The sequence below is a fragment of the Macaca mulatta genome, chromosome 9, assembly GCF_049350105.2.
Source record: "Macaca mulatta isolate MMU2019108-1 chromosome 9, T2T-MMU8v2.0, whole genome shotgun sequence".
NCBI lineage: Eukaryota > Metazoa > Chordata > Mammalia > Primates > Cercopithecidae > Macaca > Macaca mulatta.
In genome coordinates, this window is record NC_133414.1 from 108,316,074 (window position 1) to 108,342,083 (window position 26,010).

Consider the following 26,010-nt stretch of genomic DNA (forward strand, 5'->3'; position numbering starts at 1 on the left):
AGCACCATTTGGCAGCTACAACTGCATTCTAACATGAAGCATTCAGCTCTTCAGTAACCAAACACCTAATAGTGAGGGTCAAAATGGACTCTCATCTCCCAGTTGATCTCTAGCAAAGAGTCATAGTATCTGGGAATTTCAGAGCTACATTATAGGCCCTTACCAGATGTCTGAATTCCCTTCTGTTACAGCTCAATAAACAGTTATCCAGCACCTGTTTGAATACTTTTCATGACATGTAACATACCACTGTATAAAGCTGCTCTCTGTATATTTTTAGACAGCTGAGTTACTAAACAGTCCTTACTTGAGGAGAACTGGAATCTATTACTCTACAATTTCCACCTGAAGATTTCTGATTTTGCTTTCTTGAGCAACAGAGTGCTTTGCCCATAACTTAAGGCAGCTGTCACGTCACTCTTCCCCTAGTAGGGTTGTGAGGTGCTCATATGCTTTTGGAGATAGCAAAAGTCTCAAATAATATGGCACAGACAGCCAGGCATGGTGGCTCACACCTGTAATCCCAGCACTTTGGGAGGCCAAGGTGGGATGATCACCTGAGGTCAGGAGTTCGAGACCAGCCTGACCAACATGGTGAAACCCCGTCTCTACTAAAAATACAAAAATTAGCCAGGCGTGGTGGCATGCACCTGTAATCCCAGCTATTCAGGAGGCTGAAGTAGGAGGATCGCTTGAACCCAGGAGGCGAAGGTTGCAGTGAGCCGAGATTGTGCCACTGCACTTTAGCCTGGGCAACAAGAGTGAAACTCCATCTCAAAAAAAAAAAAAAAAAAAAAAAAAAAAAGAGGGACAAAGGGTGAGCAGAGCTCAGATTAGTTATTGGAGAAGACAAGTACAGAGGAAGGCTCCTTGGTGGTTAAGAGTGTGTCTTTTAAAATCAGACAGATCTGAGTCCAAATCCTAGCTCAATCATTTCTCAGTTGTGACAATTCAGTAGCTCTGTGACCTTGGGTAAATTGTTTAGCCAAATGAGAAAGGTAGGACCACCTGACTGTTGTATTGTGAGGATCCGGTCAGCTAAGGCTGGTAGGTGCTTACCTTGGCCATGTAGCAGATGCTCAGGAAATGAGATCTATAGAGTGTATTAATGAAAGACAAATTTAATTTTGCACATAAAGTTATGAAATGTCTCCTTATGGCAGTGATTCTCATCTAAAAGTCATACCATCCCACTGAAGAAGACCTATGTTAGGGTTTATAACAGACTACTCTCTGGACAAACTTAATCCACTTAAAAAAACTAATAAATGTATACAGAATTTGGAATCCAAAGAACTGAATTCAGGATCTGGTTTTGCCCCTTATTCTGTGATCTTGAATAACTGAGCCTTGGTTCTCTTGTTTATAAAATGTACCTATGTAAGTGAACAGGTGGTAAATGCCCACCATGAAATACTATGGAGCAGTTAGAAGCAACAGAACAATTAGAACACAGACCTGGAAAACATAGTTCCAAGTGAAATAAAAAGGTGATTGGCAGAATGAGAAATGTAACAATGCCATTTATGTAAAATCAAAACAACCACAAGCAGAATATAACACCCACGCAAATTACAGACATCTAGTACAGTGTTATGATTGTCTACAAAAGGAGGAGAATGCAAGTGAGTTGGGAGGTTTAAAAGGGATCAATAAATAAAGACCACAGAGGGGCCTCAGTACATTTAGAAACAAATAACATGCAAACGATGCTTCCCTGCCTTCCTCACAAGGTTACTCTGAGGAGCTAATGAGATTGTGCTTATGAAAACAAAGGTTAATTGACTGTCTTCATTATGATCTCCATATTGGACAAATGAACTGAACAGAGATAAAAATTCCCCATCATACTTTGGCAGGAAGCTGTTGCCAGGGCAGCACCCATGAAGCCCTGCCCTGGCTTCAGAGTCTGCTGGTGAGATGACATCAAAACCCTTCATGTAGGAGGGTGGCAGTCTCCCTCCCTTCTGGAGACACCACCTGATGGGCCAGCCAGAGGCAGCAGCAGCCTCTTCCCATGGATCCACCACAAACATCCCCCTTGAGCCCTCGGAAGAAGAGACCGCGGCAGACGGGTGCCTTGATGGCCTCCTCTCCTCAAGACATCAAATTTCAAGATTTGGTCGTCTTCATTTTGGAGAAGAAAATGGGAACCACCCGCAGAGCGTTCCTCATGGAGCTGGCCCGCAGGAAAGGGTTCAGGGTTGAAAATGAGCTCAGGTAGGACAGCGTTGATCTCACTTTGTAAATAAGCAGGGGCTTTGTGAACAGCTTCTTGGGAACCCAAGGAATCTGTTTTTTCTTCCACATGTGGAAGAGGCGATCTTCCCACTGGGAGAATAGCAGATTTGAAATCAAAGAACAACTAGTTAAGGAAAACGAGATAAGTGGGGACTGAATACAATTATATTGAAACTAGTTGACACCAAAAAATGAGATAAATTTTTTATTTTTTGCTCTTCACTCCTATGAGATGCGTTATTTAGGGATGATAAGCAGAACACTAATTGGTAAATGTAATGCTGAACTACTCAATTTTATTCTTGACCAAATTGAACAAAGTATCACTGAGTTCAATAAAAAAAGTTTTGGCTACTTTGATGCAGAAAGCATGATTTGGTTGCTTGGCTCTTACCTGTACATCTGGGCGTGCTAAGGCAACTAGCATCTGTGGTGGGCTAGGATGACTAGCCAGCTTACCACAGGCACCCAGATGTGGCCTTGATCATGTTTTTCCAAAGAGCAGTCCTAGTGGGGTTCTTAGAAAGAGAGATGCTGGGTAAAGATGTATTCACTGTTAAGACAGCTCTGTCCAGGGGTGACAGACACCACACTGGGTTAGATGTAATCAGAACCCAGGCAAGGAGGTAATGGAAGCGTTTGGACCACCTAGATTGGTTCACTCACTAATCCACTCACTTTGAACAGCAATTATTCTTATTGTTTTTCTAACTGCTGTATAAGCTTTTCACTGGTCTCAAATAGATGAAGAGAAAACAAAACAAAATCCAGAAACAAATGGCATTAGAACCTTTACATAAGTGATGGTTCTGGATTAAATCGTTAAGGGGCTTGCAATGAAGGAATAATGGTTTATGCAATTGACTGCTTTGACTGTGCAGGGAATAAATTGACCACAAATTTTCAGAAAAACTATAAAAATTTTATGTGAAAAAACATTTTGATTGTAAAAATAGTCTTTGATATTTGAAAATAAAACTGACAACCATGTCATGCAGAAGAAATGTCAGCTTCCAAGTGTTGAGGAGACATATTTCAAAAGTCAATTTTTAGATATGTTCACGTTCACAACACCATGATTCATATGACATTGACTTTTCATTCATTTTTTGCTAAAATGCCCCATTCAGAAATTCCTGAGTTTCCCATGGCCTTTCTTCCACCTGATTTCTCTCTTTGCAAGGTCTCCTTTTCTCTCTTGCTGCCTCTTTTTAAACTCCTACAGCCACTGTGAATCTCATTTTCTAACATCCGTTCCAAGAAAATCCTACATTTCATCTAACTGTTAAGCCTGCCTAATCTTACAGACTTACATAGAAGGTTAGAGTTGGAGAAGACAGGAAGATTATATAGGTAAAGAAGCAAAAAAAAAAAGATTTCCTTTTTTTTTTTTTTTTTTTTTTTTTTTTTTTTTTTTTTGAGATGGAGTCTCTCTCTGTTGCCCAGGCTGGAGTGTAGTGGCACAATCTCGGCTCACTGCAACCTCCGCCTCCCAGGTGCAAGTAATTCTTCTGCCTCAGCCTCCCGAGTAGCTGGGACTACAGGCACGTGCCACCATACCTGGCTAATTTTTGTGTTTTTAGTAGAGGCGGGGTTTCACTATGTTGACCCGGATGGTCTCTATCTCCTGACTTCGTGATCTGCCCGCCTTGGCCTCCCAAAGTGCTGGGATTACAGGCATGAGCCACCATGTCTGGCCACAAATAGATTTTTTAAAAAAGAAATTAAAGCCTTCGCAAATGTGGAACTGCTTTTCATGGTAAAGAAATCTGGCAAGGGTTACGCAGGAAGGAAAGAGCCAGAAGTGCCACTTACTGGAAAGCTCTCCATTGAAACGTCCAAGCTTCCAGCAAGAATCCACTGATTTATTATAGACACGGCAATGAATACATACATGGCAGCTGAGGCAGGCACTCAGGAAGATGATGGGAGGTAAGTTTCTTCTGTTGGCAGGACAGCTGAAGAGGCAGCTACATGCCCCAGATGCCTGCTGCCAGAGACCAAGCCCAGCTGCTCAGGAGGTAGAGGAAGCTAACTGGTGTATGGTGAGCAAACTGCTGCTGTGCATGTGATGATGGCAAAGTTCCCAGGCTGGTAGCCCAGAAGACACATTAAATACAAATGTGCTCTATGGCGCAAAAATAAACCACAGGAAGTAGAAGTTCTAGGTCTCAAACGGAATTTCTGTACATAGATATATAGACTTTAATTGGATAGAAAAATAAACATTTTTATAGGGTAAAAATCTCTAGATAAGAAATTTAGAAACCTCAAATCCTGGTTCTGAGCCTCCCCAGCCATGGGGTATGGGGCACGGTCCCCTCTCTCCCCATTGATCTTAGTATCCTGATAAATGGCCTGTCTGATGTGATCACCAAATAAGATAATGCATGTCAATGTGCTTTGATAAACTAAAACAGTTAGACAGATGTAAAGTGTCATTATTTTCTTGTGAATTGCTGGATCCCTTGACCTTTACAGCAAAACCCTAAAGAAAGGGCTCTCCCTCCACAATATGAACTAGGTCAAATGATATAAACAAATAGAACAAAGACAGGAAGGAAACCCATCAACATGTTATAAGTGGTTTTTTGGGGGTGGGGGTTAGTACGGAGAGATTATGGCTGTTTTTATTTTCTGTGTTTTCCGATATATTTATTTATTTTTTTGATACAGAGTCTCGCTCTGTCCCAGGCTGGAGTACAGTGGCGCGATCTCAGCTCACTGTAACCTCCGCCTCCCAAGGTTCAAGCAATTCTCCTGCCTAAGCCTCCCAAACAGCTGGGACTACAGGCATGCGTCACTATGCCCAGATAATTTTTTTTATATTTAATAGAGATGGGGTTTCACCATGTTGACCAGGATGGTCTCGGTCTCTTGACCTCGTGATCCTCCCACCTTGGCCTCCCGAAATGCTGGGATTACAGGAGCACCGTGCCTGGCCTCCAATATATTTTTTACAATAAGCATATATATATATATATGTTCACATATACATATATATAAACATATGTATATATAAGTGTATATATATACACATATGTATATATTTTTGAGACAGGGTCTTGTTCTGTCACCCAGGCTGGAGTGCAGTGGTGCCATCTCGGCTCACTGCAACCTCCATCTTCCAGGCTCAAGGGATCCTCCCACTACAGCCTCCCAAGTAGCTGGGACTACAGACGCAGGCCACTGTGCCTGGCTAATTTTTGTAGAGATGGGGTTCCGCCATGTTGCCCAGGCTAGTCTCGGACTCCTGGCTCAAGTGATCCTCTTGCCTTGGCTTCCCAAAGGATTACAGGTGTGAGCCACCATGCCCAGGCTACAATAAGCATGTATTTTAAAAATAAAAATAACAAAGAAAGCTGTTTTTTCAGCTAATAGGCAACAATTTCATTGCTCCTAACACATTTTTTTTTGCTGCCAGGAGGATTAAATTAGAGGAAAAACCTGATTCCTGCTTTACCTGGGCCTGAACACACAAATCAGAAATGGTGTACCTCAAAGTGTTGCACTGTCTGGAGCTATTTCATTCTCCAACATGCATGCAACATATTTGGTTGGGGTTTCGCTAACATTTATGCTATATTGCAAAATACGTGCCATTCAGTGTGCCATAGGAAGCTGGTTTTAAAACGTAGATCAGGGAAAGTATTAAAACTCTTGAGATATTTTTGCATATTTATTAAAAGAATATTGAATTTTATTCCATGGCTAACTTCCTAAATTTTAGAGCAACTTGTCACCCTGGTCAAGCTGGAGAAGGATCAGAACCTACTACTTGTCACTTTATTTCATCCTGGGTTCCAATACATGGAGCTATTTTAAAATTTCATTCTGTCACCAATCCTCCTCCATAAACACATTAGTTAAGCTCTCTGTGTCTTGACCCAAATCATTGGTGTTGAGGAAGAAAATGCACGGCCAGGAAGGTTGGTTCTCCATCTTTGCATCTACCTAGCAGTTTAACACTTGCCAAGTTCCATTATTCAAGCAGCTTGACACCCACCAGAAGATACTGTCATCCTTCCTAGACTTCCATAGTTTATCTACAAGGGTGCTACTGGAAGGTATTGTCTTCAATGAAAGCAAGATGCAGCATCATGTCATCACCAATAAAGGGCTTTGTTAGTGCCCACTCTGTGCAGTATTTGTCAGGTTGTGGAGACACAAAATAGTGGAAGGCATGAGTCCTGCAAACAAGCAGCTTACAGTCAGACAGGAAAGTCAGGAATTGTACCTTTGTTGCCACCTGGAATTAGAAAAGTAGCATAGCATATTCCAAGTTTGAACAAGTTTTCTTTAGGAAAAAAAACTAGCATTTGCCTACTCATTTTTTTACTTTTAGTCTTCTAGTATTATTTTGGTCTAGTTTTATCTAAACTGGCTGCTTGCGCTTTCCATCCAGACACTATATAATGTTTGACGTGTGGATTCTGTCTCACTCATTATCCCAAAACCATTGCCTCTAAAAGTCCCTGTCAATTTCCTGGTAGTAAAATGCATGATTTTTTTCCACCTCAATGTTGGTAAAGACTCTCTCCTTGACCAAACTGTAGCACAGCTTCTAGCAGTTATCCATGTCCCCAGGATGGCCCCCTTTAAAATGCCTGCCTGAGAAAGTTCATCACTGCCAGGAGAATGTCCTGTTTATTCCAGTCAAACCCTGGCAATAGGCAGCTGGCCCCGTGAACCCTCTCTTAAAGCAGTTACTTAGAAAGTTGCAATGATAAATCCTTTCTCTGTCCCTTTGAGATGTAAATCTTCTAACCATCCAGAACTGTCTTCCAAGGATCTGAGAAAAGCAACCCTTCAAAGAGACAACTCCGACTTTCAGATCCTGTGGGAGGGTGAGGGCCTAACTTCAGAGGACCATGCTCTAATTTACACCACAAAAGTTAGCTTCTCCTCCAGATAAGCTCCAGTTAACAAACCCAGATAGCCTAGTCACAGGGACCAACACCCCTACTACCCCTCAGGGCTTTCCCCTAGCAGCACACCCAAGTTTTTTAAAAGTCTCATGCCTTTTATTCCCATAAAGTTGAATTCACTTCACACTGGAGCCTCTTTCCTATTGCCATCATTATGACTGAACAAAACCATCCTTCCCACTTTAACTAGTATCCAGCTTTGTTTATCTTTGGCAATGTTCTATTCTACACTTCAAATTTATGGTGTCTGAAATCAAAATATTCAAAGTCATTGTTTGCAAAATAAACAGAACACCAGTTGAAAGAGGTCAGTTACCTGCTTTAGAAAATAAAAGTTGAACTGGCCACTCTCCAGGCCTCTTCCAGGTCCAGAATCCAAACACAGCTTACCTGGTTTTCTTTACAGATTTTCTCGCTCTTTCCCCACTACCTTGAGTGCCTTCTCCCTTTACCTCTCTGTCTCCAAGACCTTAGACTCCTGAAAGCCCCCAGAGAGAAGCCTTCCTGTCATGCGTGTCCGTGCAAAGACACCACCAACAGGCTTTGTGTGAGCAACAAGGCTGTTTATTTCACCAGGGTGCAAGCAGGCTGAGTCCGAAAAAGGAGTCAGCAAAGGGTGGTAAGATTATCATTAGTTCTTACAGGTTTGGGATAGGCGGTGGGGTTAGGAGCAATTTTTTGTGGGCAGAGCGTAGATCTTCTTACAAAGTATATTCTCGAGGGTGGGGAGAATATTACAAAGTACCTTCTTAATGGTGGGAGAGAATATTAAAAAGTATCTTCTTAAGGGTGGGGAGGGTGTGTTGTCACAAAGTCAATTGATCAGTTAGGGTAGGGCGGGAACAAATCACAATGGTGGAATGTCATCGGTTGAGGCTATTTTCACTTCTTTTGTGGATCTTCAGTTGCCTCAGGCCATCTGGATGTATACATGCAGGTCACAGGGAATATGATGGCTTAGCTTGGGCTCAAGGCCTGACACTTCCTCCCTAGAGTGCTGGTGGGAGTCACTGCCTAGGGTGGGCTGCCAGTTTTCCCTTTTAATGAGCAAAAGCTCTTAATCTCATCCAATTACCCCTCTCTGACTCCACGAGGCCACGTGTAGACTTCATCTACAGACTTAGACAATTTTCTTTCACATAGGAGGCCTCAAGAAATATTTGCTCAGAGAATGATTTATCTGGTGAATATAAAACCAGCCCAAGGAACTTGTGTTTACCAAGAGTAATTTTTGTAATGAAATTTTTTTTCTGCAATGCATGAGTATTACTTTTGTAATCAGCAACATAATAAATATTTTATTTTTATAAGTTCAAGAGCATGAACATGGGATGTAAACTTTAGTCTTGCTCCAGTCCAAATTACTTTGTATTTCAAAATTTGCGACTTTAAATTAATAAAAATTTTCTTAATCCCATTTAAGGTGGACCAAAAAAAATCGAGGCAAGATCGTCTCAGTCATAAGTACAGCAGGACTGGAAACAGAATCCTGTCCTTTGTGGTGCTAGTAAGAGTTTGCCATAAAACCAAACATAACTGCCTGCTCTTTCTGTTCCAAGGATCCTGAAACAGATTAGTTGCTAAGTGAAATTGGTAGAAGGGTTTTTAAACTGTAAACAGTTCAGTTTAACTGTAAATGACTATTTAAGTCATTGTTTACAAAGTAAGTCCTACTTTGGGAAGAATCAGGAATGACCTCTCCCTGGAAAGAAAACAGCAGGTGACCATCCATGAGGATCCAGAAAGTCAGACAGAGGGTGGGAAGGACTCTATGCCTAGGCAAACAAAAATAGCTGCCACTTTCCTCATGGAGGATTTTTCTAATTATACTTCGTGAAAGACAGGACCAACTAGGAAAAGAAAGACGGGGAGAACAGAAAAATGGTTACCTGAGGAAAAAAATGCACAACTGAAGTCTGTGAGTCAATTCCATAACCCAGGGCTTTCAGACATCTGAGTGCCACAGTCACGATTCTTGTAATATCTTTTACCACATCTATTATTATAATATATACGTAATCTGTTTCTTTTCTTTGTTTTTTTTTTTTTTTTGGGCGGGGGGAGACAGTGCCTTGCTCTGTCACTCAGGCTGGAGTGCAATGGCGCGATCTCAGCCCACTACAACCTCCACCTCCTGGGTTCAAGCGATTCTCGTGCCTCAGCCTCCCGAGTAGCTAGGATTACAGGCGCGTGCCACCACACCCAGTTAATTTTTGTATTTTTAGTAGGTACGGGGTTTCACCATGTTAGCCAGGTTGGTCTTGAACTCTTGACCTCAAGTGATCCACCCAGTGGGCCTCCCAGAGTGCTAGGATTACAGGCATAAGCCACCACGCCTGGCCAGTGTGTTTCTTTTAATTGTTCCTAAACTGACTCATTTAAAATAAAATTAGCCTTTTTCTAAGGAATAATATCTATAAAAACTATGATCTGAGATGCATAATTTAAAATATAGATATAAATGAACACATAGGCCTTTTAAATATTCAGTTGTGTACCTCCTAAAATTATGTCATGTCTCTGCAGAGAAACGAGTACCATGTTGGAAAACATTGCTGTCACTGAGGCCAAAGGCTCAAGTGGGAATCAAATCTAGGCTCTGGCAGTTCAATAGAAAAGATCTTTCTCTACAGTGGTGTTTCTCAAAGTGGAGTTGTGGGCTGGTTTTAAAACATAGGTCCTCCCGTGGAGAGAGAGGGGCGATTTCCCTGTCCTTTGCATCTGAGAGGGCTGGTGACTGATTCAAAGTAAGGTACAGTGGAAGTGACACTGCGTGACTTTCCCTGGAACACAAGCTCTGGGACCCCAGAGCCTCATATAAGACATCGGAGCCTCGTCTTAGACCGCATAAAGTTGCTTGGATCCCCAGTCCCTAGTTGCGCTGAGCCCACCTTTCCAGCCATCCTCACCAAGGTTGCAGAATGTAGAAGCACAGGGAACATCAGCATCTCAGCAGAACAATACAGGACAGAGGGATCACCCAGCCAAGCCTGCCTGAAGTCCTGACCCACAAAATTGTGAGATATAATAAAATAGTTGCCTTTTTAAGCCATTATATTTTGGGATCATTGGTTATGCAACAGTAGATAACGAAAACAGACTGACTCTATCAGAATCACCAACGGAGCTTGTCAAAATGCATATTCCTGGGCCCCAGGTGCAATTCCCCAGGGATTCTGAAGTCTGGTAATGGGACCCAGTAACCTCAATTTTAACCTAGCTTCCTGGATGTCTCTGGTAGACACTAGAGTTTGAGAGACATTCCTTTAGAGCTATTAATTAATTCATTCATCTATCTAGTCTACCATCATCTTTTTACCATTACTACAAATCTGGCCATGTGCTGGGCTCCAGGGATAACCCAGAGACCATGCCACTCTCTCTGCCCTCAGGGACACCAAGGACCAAGCTGGGCACCTGACAGTCAAGCACTAGTTGAAGGAGGAGACCCTGAATCTTCTTCCCTGTAGGAGGCTGAGGGACCAATCCCAGTTCCCTCAGAACTGCTATAATTGGTTCAAGACCTCCCAAACTCAGTCCAATGCATTAACAATTGGTCATGGCCAAGAAATTAGGAGAAGATGGAATTCACTGATATTTCAGGAATAGCCGTCTCAGCAGAACCTTGGGATCTCTGAGGTTGAGGTTGGCCACCTGACGGTTTCTGTCACCTTTTATTATAAGAAGGAAGCCAGGGTCTCTATGGGCAAGGTAGAAACAACTTCAGCCCCAATCACAGATTTATTTGTCCTTGAAAATGACATTCATGTATATTTTCCCCCAAGTAGAAAAGTGACCATAGATAGTTCATTACAGAAAATGAGAAAATACAGAAAAGCATTTCAAACAAGCAAACAAAGCCCCCCTCAGGCATCTAACCACAGTCTAGCAGAACGTTAAGAGGCTGCTTGAGTCAGGCACACCTGGGTTTGAACCCCAGCTAAATGTAAGCTCCCCCAGGCTTGGTTTTCTCCTCTGTGACTATATTGCCTACTGTGCAAGGCTGTTGTGAGGATTAAGTAGGAATATCTGCACGTGTGTATGTCGTTACCATTATCTTTGCTAATAGTCAGGGGAGTATTTCTTTCTCGTCTGATTCCCTTTATATGCCAGTGTTTATTGTTGGTTACTTAATAGTGCCTTGAGCCCCCTCCCCTCTGTACCCCCCAGCATTCTAATGTCCCCATCAGAGGCAGGGCTGTGTCCAAAGGAATCCTAGGTGAAGAGATGGTGGCGATGGACTAGCAGGGTAGGAGTGGATGATGAGAGGCCAGAATTTGGATGATGAGTCCAGGGCTCCCCCTTGGCTCATCCAACTCCCTCGGAGGTTTAGGGAAAACCCAGAGCCCAGAGAGCCTGACAGCTTCCCTGTGGCTGCTCCGTCTTGATGTGTGGCTATGGCAGCTGTTCTTTCAGATTTTCTGGGGCAGTGCTACATGTCCTGTAGTCTAGTTTAGTCCATATAATATTGTACATAAAATAGCAAAACATAAATTCTATGTGGCAGCAGCAAGGCAATACATTTACTGGTGTTATATAGGAGGTGCTATTCCATCTGTATTTCTGCCCTTGGGAGGAAATCAGTTTTCTTATTATTATGATACCCATCCAGATGTTGTGCCTCTGCAACAGGAGGAAGTGAGCAGCTCCCTCCTTTTCCAAATAACACAAAGCAATGGATGGCCAAACGCACAGACTTTGATGAGAACAGCTATAAGATCGAATCCCTGCTCCACCAACTAATTATTCACTGGGAGAAATTTTTAACGTCTCCAAGTTCATCTCTTACCATTTTTTTTTTTTTTTTTCTGAGATGGAGTTTTGCTCTGTCACCCAGGCTGGAGTGCAGTGGCACGATCTCAGCTCACTGCAGCCTCTGCCTCTCGGGTTCAAGTGATTCTTCTGCCTCAGCCTCCCGAGTAGCTGGGACTACAGGTGTGTTCCAGCACACCCGGCTAATTTTTTATATTTTTAGTAGAGACAGGGTTTCACTGTGTTAGCCAGCATGGTCTTGATCTCCTGACCTCATGATCCGCCCGCCTTGGCCTCCTACAGTGCTGGGATTACAGGCGTGAGCCACCACACCTGGCCTGACTTTTTGGTTTTTGTGTGTGCTTAAGATTATTGCTGCTGTTTTGTTTTGTTTGCTAGTTGCTTAATGAACAGGAATTGGGAGTTTCAATCAGAGTCTTCCTTCATATGATGTACAGCCTGTCATCCGCAAATTTGCTTGTATTAATTAAGAAATGCATGTGGTTCTCACCCAACAATGTGAGCGCGGACATTCCCACACTGTCTTGGAGAATCCCAGAAGACGCAGTAGAGGGGAGTGGTAAGAGTGTAGGTGGTGAGGGGTCGTCTTTGGCATACACTTCTCCCTCTCAGGGTTAGGCAAAACTCTATTTATTGTAATAATATTATAATAAATAAGAATATATCATAAGTATAATAATATAATAATAATGTTTTCCTCCAAAGGGCAGAAATATAGATGGAATAACAATTCCTATTAATCCTTGATCCAAAGAATCCTTCAGGAATTTTATTATACATAAATTTTGGAACAATGTGGATCTAGAATAGGGAAGCAGTCATCCATCTTCCTTTAATTCTTGTACAGCGTTGCTTTGCCACGACTTATTTCTGCTTGGGCCTGCTGCACATCCTGCCGTCCAGATGGTCTCAGCTCTGACCCCAGCCCCCACATCTCTCTGAGCACCAACCTCAGATCCCAACTGTCAACCAGATATTTTAATTTGGATCTCCTGCTGTCCTTCAAATGCAGCATGCCTGAAATAAACCTCAATTCCACTGGTCCACCCCTTCCCCCAAAGAGATGCAACTTCCTAAATCTCGATTTCTACCAAAAGTGCCATTACCTTACTGTGATGAATATGCTGGAGTACTATTTGACTCCCTCCCCGACTTCATCTTTCATAGGTAAGCTGATGCAGATGTGCACCATATTTCTCCTCTGCCTCCCTGTGCCAGACTGGGTTAAAATCATCTCACACTTACACTATCGTTTCATCTTCCTAAGTAGCTCCCCAACCCTCCCTACCCCATTATGCTCCCCTCCAAATCACTGTTATGTACCAGACTCATCTTTTAAAATAACACTGTAGTGCCATCAATGTTCTGCTCACAAAAGCCTTCATTGACTCCACAACCCCAGAAAATAAGATCAAACCTCAACAGGCTTCTAAGACCCTCTAGAACGTAGTTGTCCCTACCAATTCAGCTGCATCTACAATTACTTCCCAATATAAACTCTCCACTCCAACCCAGGCCATTCTCCTCCCTGTCCTTCTGGCTGGCCCCTGACCCTTTTCTTCCAGGAGAACCCTAAGTTCTGCCTGTTAGGTGTGTCATTCAGGACGAGACACAAAACAGCTCTTCCACCAACCAGCTGCCTCTCCCAGCTCACACCATGTTCTTTTCCTTCTCTGAACATGGCAGATCTTCATGCCTCATGTCTTGTCATAATTCACACCATAAGCAATCTGTTTCATATACCATACTAATGTCCAGGAACTTCCTTTGTCTTCTTTGGTACCCAACCTCCTCCTACTACCATCACCACCACCACTATCACAAGGAATCTAGGGTTGTGCATATAATAGTAAATAAAAAAGTACCTCATGAATCAGATTCTATCAAAAAAAGAAGATGGAGAAAGAGGAAATCAAGGAAACAAAATAGGAGGAGAAAGAGAAAATATTGCTGTGTTTTCTCTTTGATGCCTGGGTATGCTGTGTGCTCATGCTATTGCTCAGATTTACAGACTATTTGAACTGAAAGGATCTTAAAAATCACTGAGTGCAATAATATAAGGCTGACCATGAAGACTTATTAAAAACTAGAAATAACGTATCTGGCCCAGAAAAAACAATAAAAAAGATGAGCATCATTTGCCAGCTGTGTGACCTTTAGAATGTCACTTGACCTCTCTGTTCCTCAGTTTCCTCATTTTTGAAGTGTGAATGATGTAACGCTTATTGAGGAGCCAAATGAGATGCTGTAGGTAAAGCACTTGGCCAATGCCTTAAACATGGTAAGTGCTAAGTACCTGCTAAGAAGAAGATCCCTGTCCAGGCTTTGAAAACATGTAAAGCAAAATTTCTTGAAGGCTGGTTATAAATAATTAATTTATTATTAATAATAAACTGTGAGAACATTTAATGGGGTGTTTCTATGGTCTCAATATTTGTGTCACCCCGAAATTCATAAATTGAAACCTAATCCCCAAGGCGATGATATTAGAAGGTGGGGCCTTTGGGAGGTGAGTAGGTTATGAGGGCTCCACCTAGTGGATGAGATTAATGTCCTTAAAAACGAGGCCCGAGAGAGAGGCCTTCCGCTTCTGCTATGTGAGGACACATAGCGGGTGCCATCTATGAAGAATGGCCCTTCACTGGACACCAGATCTGCCGACCCCTTGATCGTGGACTTCCCAGCCTCCAGAACTGTGAGCAATAAGTTTCTGTTGTTTATAAATTACTCAGTCTAAGGTATTTTGTTAAAGCAGCCTAAGTGGATTAAGACAGTTGCTTAATCCATGTAAGAATAGCTACATCTGTACCTATTTCTATGTTTACTTTGGATCATGATATAAAACGTATTTCTAACTGTGGGTCACAGTCAAACAAGTTTGAAAGCCGTTGGATTATTAAAGTCCTCCACTAGTAAAAACGGAGCAGCTTGCCAAAACCTCATGTGGAATGCTAGGTGCTACTTTAAGAGCAATTTCATCTTCCATCTTCTCTAGACCTTGGTTTTCCATCAACACCTCAGTCCTGCTAATGTTGTCTTTATTTTTCATGCATCTGACATGTAATCCAGACCACTGTTGCCACACTAATTAATGTAGAAAGAATTCACTTGCATGCAGGCCTAAATTCTCCAACCTATGGTTAGGTCTAGCATGTGTCTTTCTCCAGCAGATGGAATGCTCAGAAACCTTGAGGAAAGAGGAGAGCTTCTGATTTTTGAAAGATGCTTCAACGGGTAACTCTGTCTTGCATTTTGCAGTGATTCTGTCACCCACATTGTAGCAGAGAACAACTCGGGTTCAGATGTTCTGGAGTGGCTTCAAGTACAGAAAATACAAGTTAGCTCACAACCAGAACTCCTTGATGTCTCCTGGCTGATAGAATGTATAGGAGCAGGGAAACCGGTGGAGATGACAGGAAAACACCAGCTTGTTGTAAGTGTCATGGGTGTGATTTTCACTGTTCTTTGCTTGATGGTTAAGAACATAAGCTTAGAATCAACAGAGTTGGGGTAAACCCTAGATTCTCTGCTTACTTCCTGTGTGACCTTGGGCAAGTCACTTAGCTTTACAAAGCTTCAGTTTCTTCCTTTATAACATGACATAACAATAATGCCAGCCTCACAAAATGGTCATGAAGATTAGAATAATATACATGTAAAGCACTTAACACAGTGTGTTAAGTATAGTAGGCACCTTATGAGTGGTAGCTATTTTCCTGAATGCATTTATACACAAATATTTCAAAATATTTAAGCCTTGATATTCTGGCAGCCAGAAAAGCAGGAGATTCCTTTTTTTCTCTTACTGTGATCATTCAGAAAACAAAAGAAAACAAAACAAAAAATTAAGCTCTCAATTCCAAATATTTGAGCAATTGTGCTAGAATCTTTGGGAAGAGGGGTTGGACCATAAGTACATAAGTTCATAGAAAAGGAAGGTTATATTTAATTGATAGGTCTTTTCATGTTTTTGTTTTTCAGATTTCAAAAAAATACATGTTGATAATAGCAAGTTCAAATATTAGAGATGTATATAACATAAATTTTGAGTCTCCTATAATTTTATCCTCCAACCACAGACAACTACTTCCAAATTTTTCCATATATATTATTACTATTAATTTTTATTGAAAATGGATGCTTATGCATTTGTTTAGGTGAGAAGAGACTATTCAGATAGCACCAATCCAGGCCCCCCGAAGACTCTACCAACTGCTGTACAAAAGATCTCCCAGTATGCGTGTCAGAGAAGAACCACTTTAAACAACTGTAACCAGATATTCACGGTAACAGAACTTGACATCAACACCCAGGGCAAACGAAGGGCTTGCAGCTTCTTTCCATGGAGCCACAAATTAAATTATAAATTTTTCTGAAAACTTGGGAAAGTTTTCCTCCCACCTACCCACAGCCCTAGCCTGATCTCTGATCCTTCTATCCTTCTTTCTATCAAGAATGGGTCTCCTTCCTTCCGGAAATGGACAAATACATTTAGGTTATATTCTTTACAGACAGCAGATTACTATTTACAGAGAGCTGTCATTAATGGGCACAACACTTTGTCAAAGGCAAATATTCTGAAAAAACAAATATTGGAATTAGTTCAAAACATAGTAAGAGTAAATTACATAGAAATGGTAACAATGCATCAACAGCCTTTGCTGGGAAACCAAAAAATTGAGCAAACCTAGATTCCAGCCTTTCTGATATTCACTAGTTTGGGCAAGTCAATTTCTCTCTCTGAGCCTGTTTCCTCATCTATTCAAAAAGAAATTGGATAGATCATATCTAAAGCTCCACTCAGCCCTCAGATTGGTCATGGTGTTTTGAACGGCCCTGGCCCTAAAAGCTCACAACTGCTTGTCTGTTAGCCTAGAGTCAGTGGTTAGCTGGATGAAACATGTAGTAGTAGATCAATACAGAGCTTTTCATTTCTAGACTTCCAGCTCTATGTCTGTGTTGGAAAGACCAGGAAATTGTAGTTAATGGATATGCCGAGCATGAGATCACACAGCTGCAGCTGCTTCCTCCCCTGCTAGAAATGCAAACATGCCCTACCTTAAGTAATCCTGGCTCTGGGTCAGTGTGCCTATGACTAAACTCATTCATTCAACAAGCCTGTGTTAAGCGCTGTGTTTTACCGGGATGCTCAGTGATCAAGGCAGAATTCTAGCCACAGGCTAGTGGGAAGATAGTACAGAAGGAGGGATTATGCTGAGTCATGACTAGCAAGATGCTGTGAGCACCAAAGCACTCTTTAGTTAAATCATCTGTGAATGTTTAAAGGCAGTGTACTCCAAGTTTCTGTATAATGCACTCTGGTACCTGTCTTTTCAATTCAACTTTACTCCATGACACAATAGAGGAATACAAGGGTATGGGAAACCCCATCCTGACCTAGAAGGAAACACTCAAGTGGTATTCCAATATTTAAAGGAGAGCAAGAGGCCTTTGTGAGTGACCACTGACTGAGGGGCTTGGAAGCAGATCTCTTGCTTATCTGGTTTTATCCTTTAGGATGCCTTTGATATACTGGCTGAAAACTGTGAGTTTAGAGAAAATGAAGACTCCTGTGTGACATTTATGAGAGCAGCTTCTGTATTGAAATCTCTGCCATTCACAATCATCAGTATGAAGGACACAGAAGGAATTCCCTGCCTGGGGTCCAAGGTGAAGTGTATCATAGAGGTAAGGGTGAAATGGGATTTGTCCCACTTCCCAATTGGTAGGTGGGGAGGGGGGAGAGAGAGATGTAGCTAACAGATTTTCCTGTCAACTATGTAGATGTGGTGTACATCACAAATTTTCCTTTATACACGTTCCTCTCGCTCTCCTGTTTCTGTGTGTGTGTGTGTGTTTATATAAAGTGAATATCCTAGTCACATGGCACCAAAATACATTAGTGGTGGCAGGTGTCAGAGTTACTGATAGTGAATCCGTTCGGGTCTGCAGCAACCCTAATTATTGCTTCTGCAGAAGAAAGAATTCGACTGAGAGGCATAAGGCAGGAAAAGAGACTGAGACAAGTTTCAGAGCAGGAGTGGAAGTTCATTAAAAAGCTTTAGAGCAGGAAAGAAAGGAAAGTACACTTGGAAGAGACCCAAGTGGGCAACTTGGAGGGCAAGTGCAGCGTTTGACCTTTTGACTTGGGGTTTTATACACTGGCATACTTCCGGGGTCCTGCAACCCTTTTCCCATGATTCTTCCCTTAGGGTGAGTCACCCGCGTGCACAGTGCCCTCCTCGTGCTTGGGAGGGGTGCAGGCACAGTGTGTCTGCCGGAGTTGTATGCATGCTCACCTGAGGCATTCTTCCCTTTTCCAGTGGAATGCCTCAGAAAATCATACTCTGCCATTTTGTCTCTTAATGTGCATGCTCATGCCCACTCACCCAATTCCTGAGATTTTACTGGAAGCTGCTGATTACCAATTTCAAGTGTTTTTATCTATTGGGAAATTGCTTCTCCCTGGCACCAGCTGTGACCAATTATCATTTTATAGTGTGATAACTGCCAGACTATCAGGGAATTACCTCTCTCTAGCACCAGCTGCAACCAATTATCATTTTAGAGCCATAGTGTGATAACTGCTGGACCATCACCTGATGGTCGCCTGACATTCCTGGTTGGGAGCGGGGAGCCCTCTCCTGCTCCGCTCATGCCCGACTAGCTACCTACTATAACATATAGAGGCATGTTATGTATAATCCATACCCTAATATTATCATAGCTGGGGTTACATGGAGCCAGCTAGTGGAAACAGAACTCTCCCATATTGTTATTAATCACAGTGAAAGACTCAAGTGACTTACAAGCTTGACAGCAGGGAAATGGTCTGATTTCAAACAGTGGCTGCGTGGAGGACCTCAGTTCCACCTGGGGGCGCCACCTTAGAGCAGCGGTGCATTTGACATCAAGTGGAGTTGGTTCTACATCTCTCCAGGGAGAGTGCTGGAGGTTCTGCTTATTTATTGAACGGTGTTTAGGGATTCTCCAGCAAAGCAAGTCGGTCATCTGGTAGTAAGTTTCTATATAGTCAAGTGCAAGGTATATTATTTAAGGACAATTATCCCAACTCTACTCAGAGGAGGGGGGCTCTGAGCTAGATATCACAAGGGCTTGAATGTAGATTGGCTTTTTGGTGGGTCCAAAATTAACCTTCTCAATGGAAAAGTCTTCTTATTTCAGTGGTCATATTCATTGAAGAGAAAATTATCACCAATATTTGGACATACATTTTTCAGCAAAGATTTTGGTTTGGAATTCTGTAGATCTGGACCCTAACCATTTGTATTTTTGTTCCTAAGGATCATAAAGGGGTCCTTGGATATATGATGAGCTAGCATTTTCAAGATTATAGAGAAATGTCTTGTTTTCTCCAGATCAGTTAAGGAAATACCCCAGGATGCGATGCATGCACATTTCATGAGAAACCAAGCAACTAGATCCATGAATTTGAGAGTCTTACACAGTAATTGTCTAACATCACTAATTTAAAGTATTTTTCAACTGTCCACTAGGAGATTATTGAAGATGGAGAAAGTTCTGAAGTTAAAGCTGTGTTAAATGATGAACGATATCAATCCTTCAAAGTAAGTGATTTTACATATATTTATTGAAAATGGCTTTTCAGTTAATCTTATTACTTATTCTGGCTGGTTGTATTAGTCAGCTTGGGCTACAATAACAAAGTACAGAGATGGGTTGGCTTAAACAACAGGAATTTATTTTCTCACCATTCTGGAGGCTGAAAGTTCTGGATCAAGATGTCAGCAGGGTCAGTTTCTGGTGAGGGTTCTCTTTCTGGCTTCTTGCTGTGTCCTCACATGCTCCCCTGCTCACATGGCAAGAGAGAGAGCAAGAACAAGCAATCTTTCTGGTGTCATAAAGATACTAATCCAGGGCCAGGCACCATAGCTCATGCCTGTAATCCAAGCATTTTGGGAGGCCCAGGCAGGTGCACTTGAAGCCAGGAATTTAAGACCAGCTTGGCTAACGTGGTGAAACCCCATCTTTACTAAAAAATATGAAAATTAGCCAGGTGTGGTGGGGGATGCCTGTAATTCCAGCTACTTGGGAGACTGAGACATGAGAAAAACTTGAGTCTGGGAGGCAGAGGTTGCAGAGAGCTGAGATCGCGCCACTGTACTCCAGGCTGGGTGATAGAGTGAGACTGTCTCAAAAACAAAACAAACAAAAAGACACTAATCCCATCATGAGAGCCCCACTCTCATGACCCCAAAGGCCCTGTCTTAAATACCATCATACTGGGGATTAGGACTTCAACCTACAAATTGAGTTGGGAGGGGGAATTCAGTCCATAGCTTTGCTCTAGGAAGAAAATGCCTAAATAAATTCAGGTGCCGAGATAATTGCCATGCTATGGTGATGTACAAATTGCCTTACCCTCCAAGAGTCTGTCGCTCATGGGTACAAACATCATGGGACATGAGGACCACGGGGGGTTGGTGGGGACAGGACAGAACTGCTCTTAAAGAGCAGATTGGTGTCTGAAAATCTCCTTACTGCCTCTCCATTTAGTTGGAAGCAGGGTTTATTACCTCCCAATTTTCCCTGCCTTAGAGCTGCAGGTGGAAGGGACTTCCACCAGTCCCTTTCATTGCAAAAGTGATGTACAGGCCTAAAATATGGCCATGAGCAGGAGCACAGGCTTGGAGTGTAAATAGACCGGGGTTTAAGTTTGGGCTGTGCCACTTCTCACCTGTGTGATGGTGGAGAAACTATATAACCTATAGGAGCATCTCTTTTCAAAATGTGAGGGTACCTATGCAGAGCATGAGTGTCGGTAAGAGACCCAGCAAAGTGGAGAGCCCTATAGAGATACTGTATCACTCATGGACAGCACAGGCAGGCCATCAATTAGACTATACCTAAGCTCTGCACAAGTGCCGGAACCTGCTTGTTACTTCTGTTTCATTTTGTAATGCCACATGTCAAGAAAGGACTCATCTGAAACAAAAATGCCCTTAAAATGACCATCACCCACCTGCTTGTCATATTCAGGAGGAACTAGGTTAAAGATTGCTTATACTTTTTCTTCATTGCCTGAGACCTAGAAAGGGTCATGACTCGGATGTCATAATGATTATTTTAGAGACTGATAGCATGCCTTTCCCTCCATTTTAGCTCTTTACTTCTGTATTTGGAGTGGGGTTGAAGACTTCTGAGAAGTGGTTCAGGATGGGTTTCAGAACTCTGAGTAAAGTAAGGTCGGACGAAAGCCTGAAATTTACACGAATGCAGAGAGCAGGTAAATTCTCTCCTAAAAGTCATTGTTGCTATGGGCTGGTCGGGTCGTGGTGGAGCTCTAAGTCAGTTACACTGCAACTCCAATCTGGGAGAGCTGGGACACTTCTTTGATGTCTGTTGATGCTTGGATCTAAATCCTAGCTCCAGCAGTTTCCAGTTGTGTGATCTTGAGCAAGTTAGTTAAAATCTTTGAACCTTAGTTACCTAATCTATAAAAAGGAGATAACATTGATACTTAGCTGGGAAGTCAATCAGATAATGCAGGCAATGCCTCAGCACTGTGTCTGGCACAGAGCAAAGGCACCCTCCACGGTGGCTATTGGTGGTCCTTCATCCAAATGTCAAGCCAGGTTGTGCTGCTGATCTGGTACTTACTGACTCTTCTGGACATTGGGTCCTGGCTGTCTCCCTGGGTAAGAGTCATGGGTGAAGAGTCAAAGACAGAAGGGTTGGCTGCTTGAACAAACTAGAGCTGTTGCCTGGCACAAATGTGAAGATGCTCTAGAAACTGTAAAACACCAGGAAAATAGAAGGGAAGTGGTGGAAATGTAGGCACAGGGTTGATGTACCCAACCAAGACTCTTTAGCCTAAGAGAAGACTATGGTGGGACATGAGTGCTGTCATCACCCACCTGAAAGCCTGGCAGGGCCTCTCAGAGGTTGAAGGTAGCCTGGTCACTTCCATTTATGAGGCTCCCAGTGAGTTTTTTAAAAATGAAGGGATGGCAATATAGTGTCAAAAAAATTGTGTGTTTAAAAAAAATGTTTACTTTTAACAGGCAATAAAAATACAACACAGTTGTGATTCAAAAGGAGTCACAGCCACAGTCCCCAGCACCATGGCTCCTAGAGTTATAGAGAATAAAGTCATAATTTTTTTTATTTTTATTTTTTTGAGACAGGTTCCCACTCTTTTGCCCAGGCTGAAGTACAGTGGTGTTATCAAGGCTCACTGCACCCTCTGCCTCTTGGGCTCAAGTGATCCTCCCACCTCAACCTCCCAAGTAGCTAGGACCACAGGTGTGCACCACTACACCCAGCTAATTTTTTGTAGAAATGGGGCTTCACCATGTTGCCCAGGCTGGTCCTGAATTCCTGGGCTCAAGCCATCCACCTGCCTTGGCCTCCCAAAGTGCCCAGATTACAGGTGTGACCCACCACACCTGGCCCCAGATTTTTAATGATGTGAAAGTAAGAAAATCGGTTGCCAGAGAAGACCAGGAGAAAAAGGTAGACAGAGATTTTCTGTTTAAGTAACGACAAAAACAAACAAATAAACAAAAACAAGCAATGGTATAGGAAGCAAATCAAATCGTGGTAGGTCCTATCAGTGATACTACAGAAGACCCCTGCTCATTTTTTTTGTAAAGTTGCTCATCTTTGAAATATTGCTGATAATACAATGCCACATAGGAAATAAAAGAGTCTAAGAAAAAAAGATCCAGTATTTATATTCTAGGACCCTGAAAGCACACGTTTAATAAGCATGATTTACACCAGTTCTCAAGATGCCATTCAAAATAAATTTAAATAAGTATTAAATATAAGTAGCAAGTAAGTGGTTTGGAATGATGAGTAAAGACTCTCAATGCTTAGAGAGAAATTGGGAGGCAATACAGTGTTTCACTTGGATGAAACCCTTATCAAATGACGTCCAGTGTTCTCAGGAACTAAGGGCTTCCAATTCCCCAGCTTTGTAAACTGGATTTTTGCTCTTCCTATTGAGCTTTTCCAACCCTTTGAATGAAGCAGCTTTATTCATTTAGTCAATCAGTGATTTCCATCGAACTGTTTAATGCTACCAGTTCTAGGCAGAAATCAAGGAATGCCCTCCCACTATACTTATACCCCCACAAGTGGTTATAGGCACCCCTTGGAGCAGCACTACACTGAATGGAATTGTCAATGGGAATAGCTTAGAATACTGTGAAGGGTAAGCTAATTGAACACATTGAAAGGACAATTCATGGGTCAGATGGATAACCTGATTAAGTTTTACTTATATTTGCACTTGATTGCAGGTCCCTGAGGCTTGAGCATGCACATGCCACATTTGCCTTGAAAAGTCAATTTATGAACTATAGCAGCACATATTTAACCTTGTACTGTGTGATAAGTTTCCTGTAATAAGTTAGTCACCCTGCCATACCAAAAAGGAAAGCCAATTAAATTACTTTCATGGATGTCAACAAATCATCATAGTCTTACATGTTCATTCCTGATACCTGCACATCTTCTTAAAGAAATAGTTGTGAATCATGACTTTTGGATCATGTATATCACTGCATAAGCACAGGTGTTTGTGGTTACCCGGTGAGTTGTGCTTTGAATCTTAGTCATGATGACAGTTTCTGTATTAGAGCCTAATAGAACATTACTTCTTAGATCAAACTCCTCATGCTCATAAAAATGGCCATATTGCAATAATTTTTAGAAATGTGGCTTTTTTAAAAAATAAAAAAGAAGTATCAGTATTGATATAAAGAAAGTAGTGTTTCACAAGTGGTGTGGTTTGGTATTGGACACAGTTTATAGGTGTGTTCATATGAATGCCATTTTCTCTTGGTCTTGCCAGCATATTTCTGTGACTGTCCCCATTAGAGATAACATGGGAAGTTTGGCAGGGTGTGCAAGCCAAATGGCCATGCTGCTGCCTCCCTTCCACCATCCCAGGGTGAGAAACAAGGACCAATAGATTTACTCTTGTCATTTCAGAGGGCCAGTGGTAGGTGAAATTGCAAAGAAGTAGACTTAGGCTTTTCAAAAGAAAGAACTGGTGCAACAGAGTTTACAATTAGGAAATAGGCTCCTCTGGAGGTATCAGAGTTCCCCATTATTAGAGTCAAGCAGAGTTTGAATGATCCCCTCTTGGAGACCCTAGATAGGAGAGCAGTGATACGGAAGCATGATTTGATGTCCCTCAGGCTCTATGGATCTAATCACCGGGCTCATCTCACCAATACTTCACCCCAATCCTTGGAGATAAGTCTCCCTTCTCCTTTGCTCTTCCCCTCCAAATCTCCCTCCACACCGCTCTGTGGGAACCACCAAGTTGTCAGCTTTTCATCATAGCAACTCTGAACTTTCATTAATTCATGCTGGTCAGGCAAAGAAGCAACAAGCTAAACCACCTAAGATATTTCCTGCCTTGCTTCAGACAGACATCTACCCTGCTCCTATTCTTGACTTTAATTTTTTAATGGATCCATCACCTTCCAACTCTAAATCTCCTCATCCCAAATCTTTACGCGTTACCTTTTAAAAAATAGTAGGACACAGCTTATTGATCAAGAAGGCTGGTTCTTCAGTAGGAAGTCAGGTCTGAACAATTTGGATTCCAGAGGGATGTGAAATATTGTCTCCTTCTTAGGAAATTGTAAGCCTCTCGGTTAGAAAGCAAAGAACCATTGTTACCCTGCAAAATTCACGACCAGGAGAATCACATGGATTGTTCTGTCTCTGTGGAAATGGAGTTTAGTGTTGATGCCTGTAGTCATGTTAGCTCTATTGTGGGGACAGAATCCCCTTCCACTGAGGGCTGGTTGTTTCACACGTGCATCACTCTCTTCATTGACCTGTCAAATGGCCTCTCAGGATTTCTGTATTATGAAGACCTTGTCAGCTGTGTGACCAGGGCAGAAGCAGAGGCCGTCAGTGTGCTGGTTAAAGAGGCTGTCCAGGCATTTCTTCCGGATGCTTTCGTCACCATGACAGGAGGGTTCCGGAGGTAAATAACTTTGGTGGCTTTGCCTCCTCTGCCCTAATACTTCAGTGGCTCCCTGACTCGGACAGGCAGCTGAAATGGCACAAAAGGCCTTTTGTTATCTAGTGCCAGCTTCCTTCTGCAGCTTTGTCTCGTGCCCCTCACATTTCATTTCAGCAACCCCAAATGGCTTGTCATCCCCTGCACATTCAGAGCTGTTTCTTGCCTTGTTGCTTTGCTTACTCAGACTTCTGCTTTGACGGCCGTTCCTCAAATTGTCACTTGGCTGACTTCCCCTCATTTTTTAAGACTCAGTTTAGATGGCACCTCCTCCAGAAAGCCTTCCTTGACTCCCTCCTTCTCCATGCTGGATTAGAGCCCCCTCTTCCATGCTCCCTGAATACCTGCAAAGCCCTTGATCCACAGAGTTACAGTGATTTGTTCCTGTGTGTGGTTTCTCCACTAAGTTTGTAGAGCTTAGTTCTCAGCAAGACTATTGCATGATGCCTAGCACAAAGTAGGTGCTCAAGAAATCTTGGTTGAGTCAATAAATGACTGACTGAATGAATTCATGAATGAGCAAACACTTCACAGGTATGTATGTGGTTGTTGGATATTGAGGCCTACATTTCAGAAAGGGATTTCTTTCCTCCTACAGCCTCCTCCACCTCTTTCTCCAGCCCTCTTACCTGGTGGCTGCTGGCCATTCTAACAAAATAGGTTTGGGCACGGGAGAAAGTAAGAGAAGATCAAATCTAAGATAATGGCTTTACTTCATGTCACAATTCCAAGACTTCTACCTTGTAGTATGTGAATACAATTATTGGTTTGCTTGTTGTCGTGCTTGTCTCTATGTGTGTATGTGTGGGTGCATGTAGGTTTGTGTGAGTGTGTAGAATAAATAATTTTTTGTTATTTTTTGCCCAGATATACATAATCACATACATGCTATATATGACTTTTTCTGTGTCATAAATTTATTTTGTAAGGAATAGAGATGTGTAACCAAAGATATTTTGTTTCTTAAAAAAAATGTCAAGAACCTTCTATGTTGCAAATCTTAAGCATAGGACATAGAAACAAAGGTGATTTTTTTTT

General features: G+C 42.2%; 1 protein-coding gene and 1 long non-coding RNA gene across 3 annotated transcripts in view; one reads left to right on the top strand and one right to left on the bottom strand.

Moving 5' to 3' along the window:
- The window catches only part of LOC107000242 (uncharacterized), a 41,000-nt gene extending 16,018 nt beyond the window's left edge, over positions 1–24,982 (bottom strand). Inside the window, exons 1-2 of the long non-coding RNA XR_013398195.1 lie at positions 24,465–24,982; positions 6,248–6,431 (exon numbers count right to left, since the gene is read on the bottom strand). This is a non-coding gene — a long non-coding RNA (uncharacterized LOC107000242). The remainder of the gene's footprint in view (positions 1–6,247; positions 6,432–24,464) is intronic.
- DNTT (DNA nucleotidylexotransferase) overlaps positions 1,856–26,010 on the top strand; it is a 35,526-nt gene continuing 11,371 nt past the window's right edge. Inside the window, 7 exon segments of one of the 2 annotated variants that reach the window (NM_001266694.1) lie at positions 1,856–2,220; positions 15,201–15,375; positions 16,100–16,228; positions 17,460–17,630; positions 19,460–19,531; positions 21,087–21,210; positions 24,804–24,936. In NM_001266694.1, the coding sequence (NP_001253623.1) occupies positions 2,018–2,220; positions 15,201–15,375; positions 16,100–16,228; positions 17,460–17,630; positions 19,460–19,531; positions 21,087–21,210; positions 24,804–24,936 (1,007 nt within the window). In that variant the 5' untranslated portion in view covers positions 1,856–2,017. 2 annotated transcript variants of the gene reach the window in all.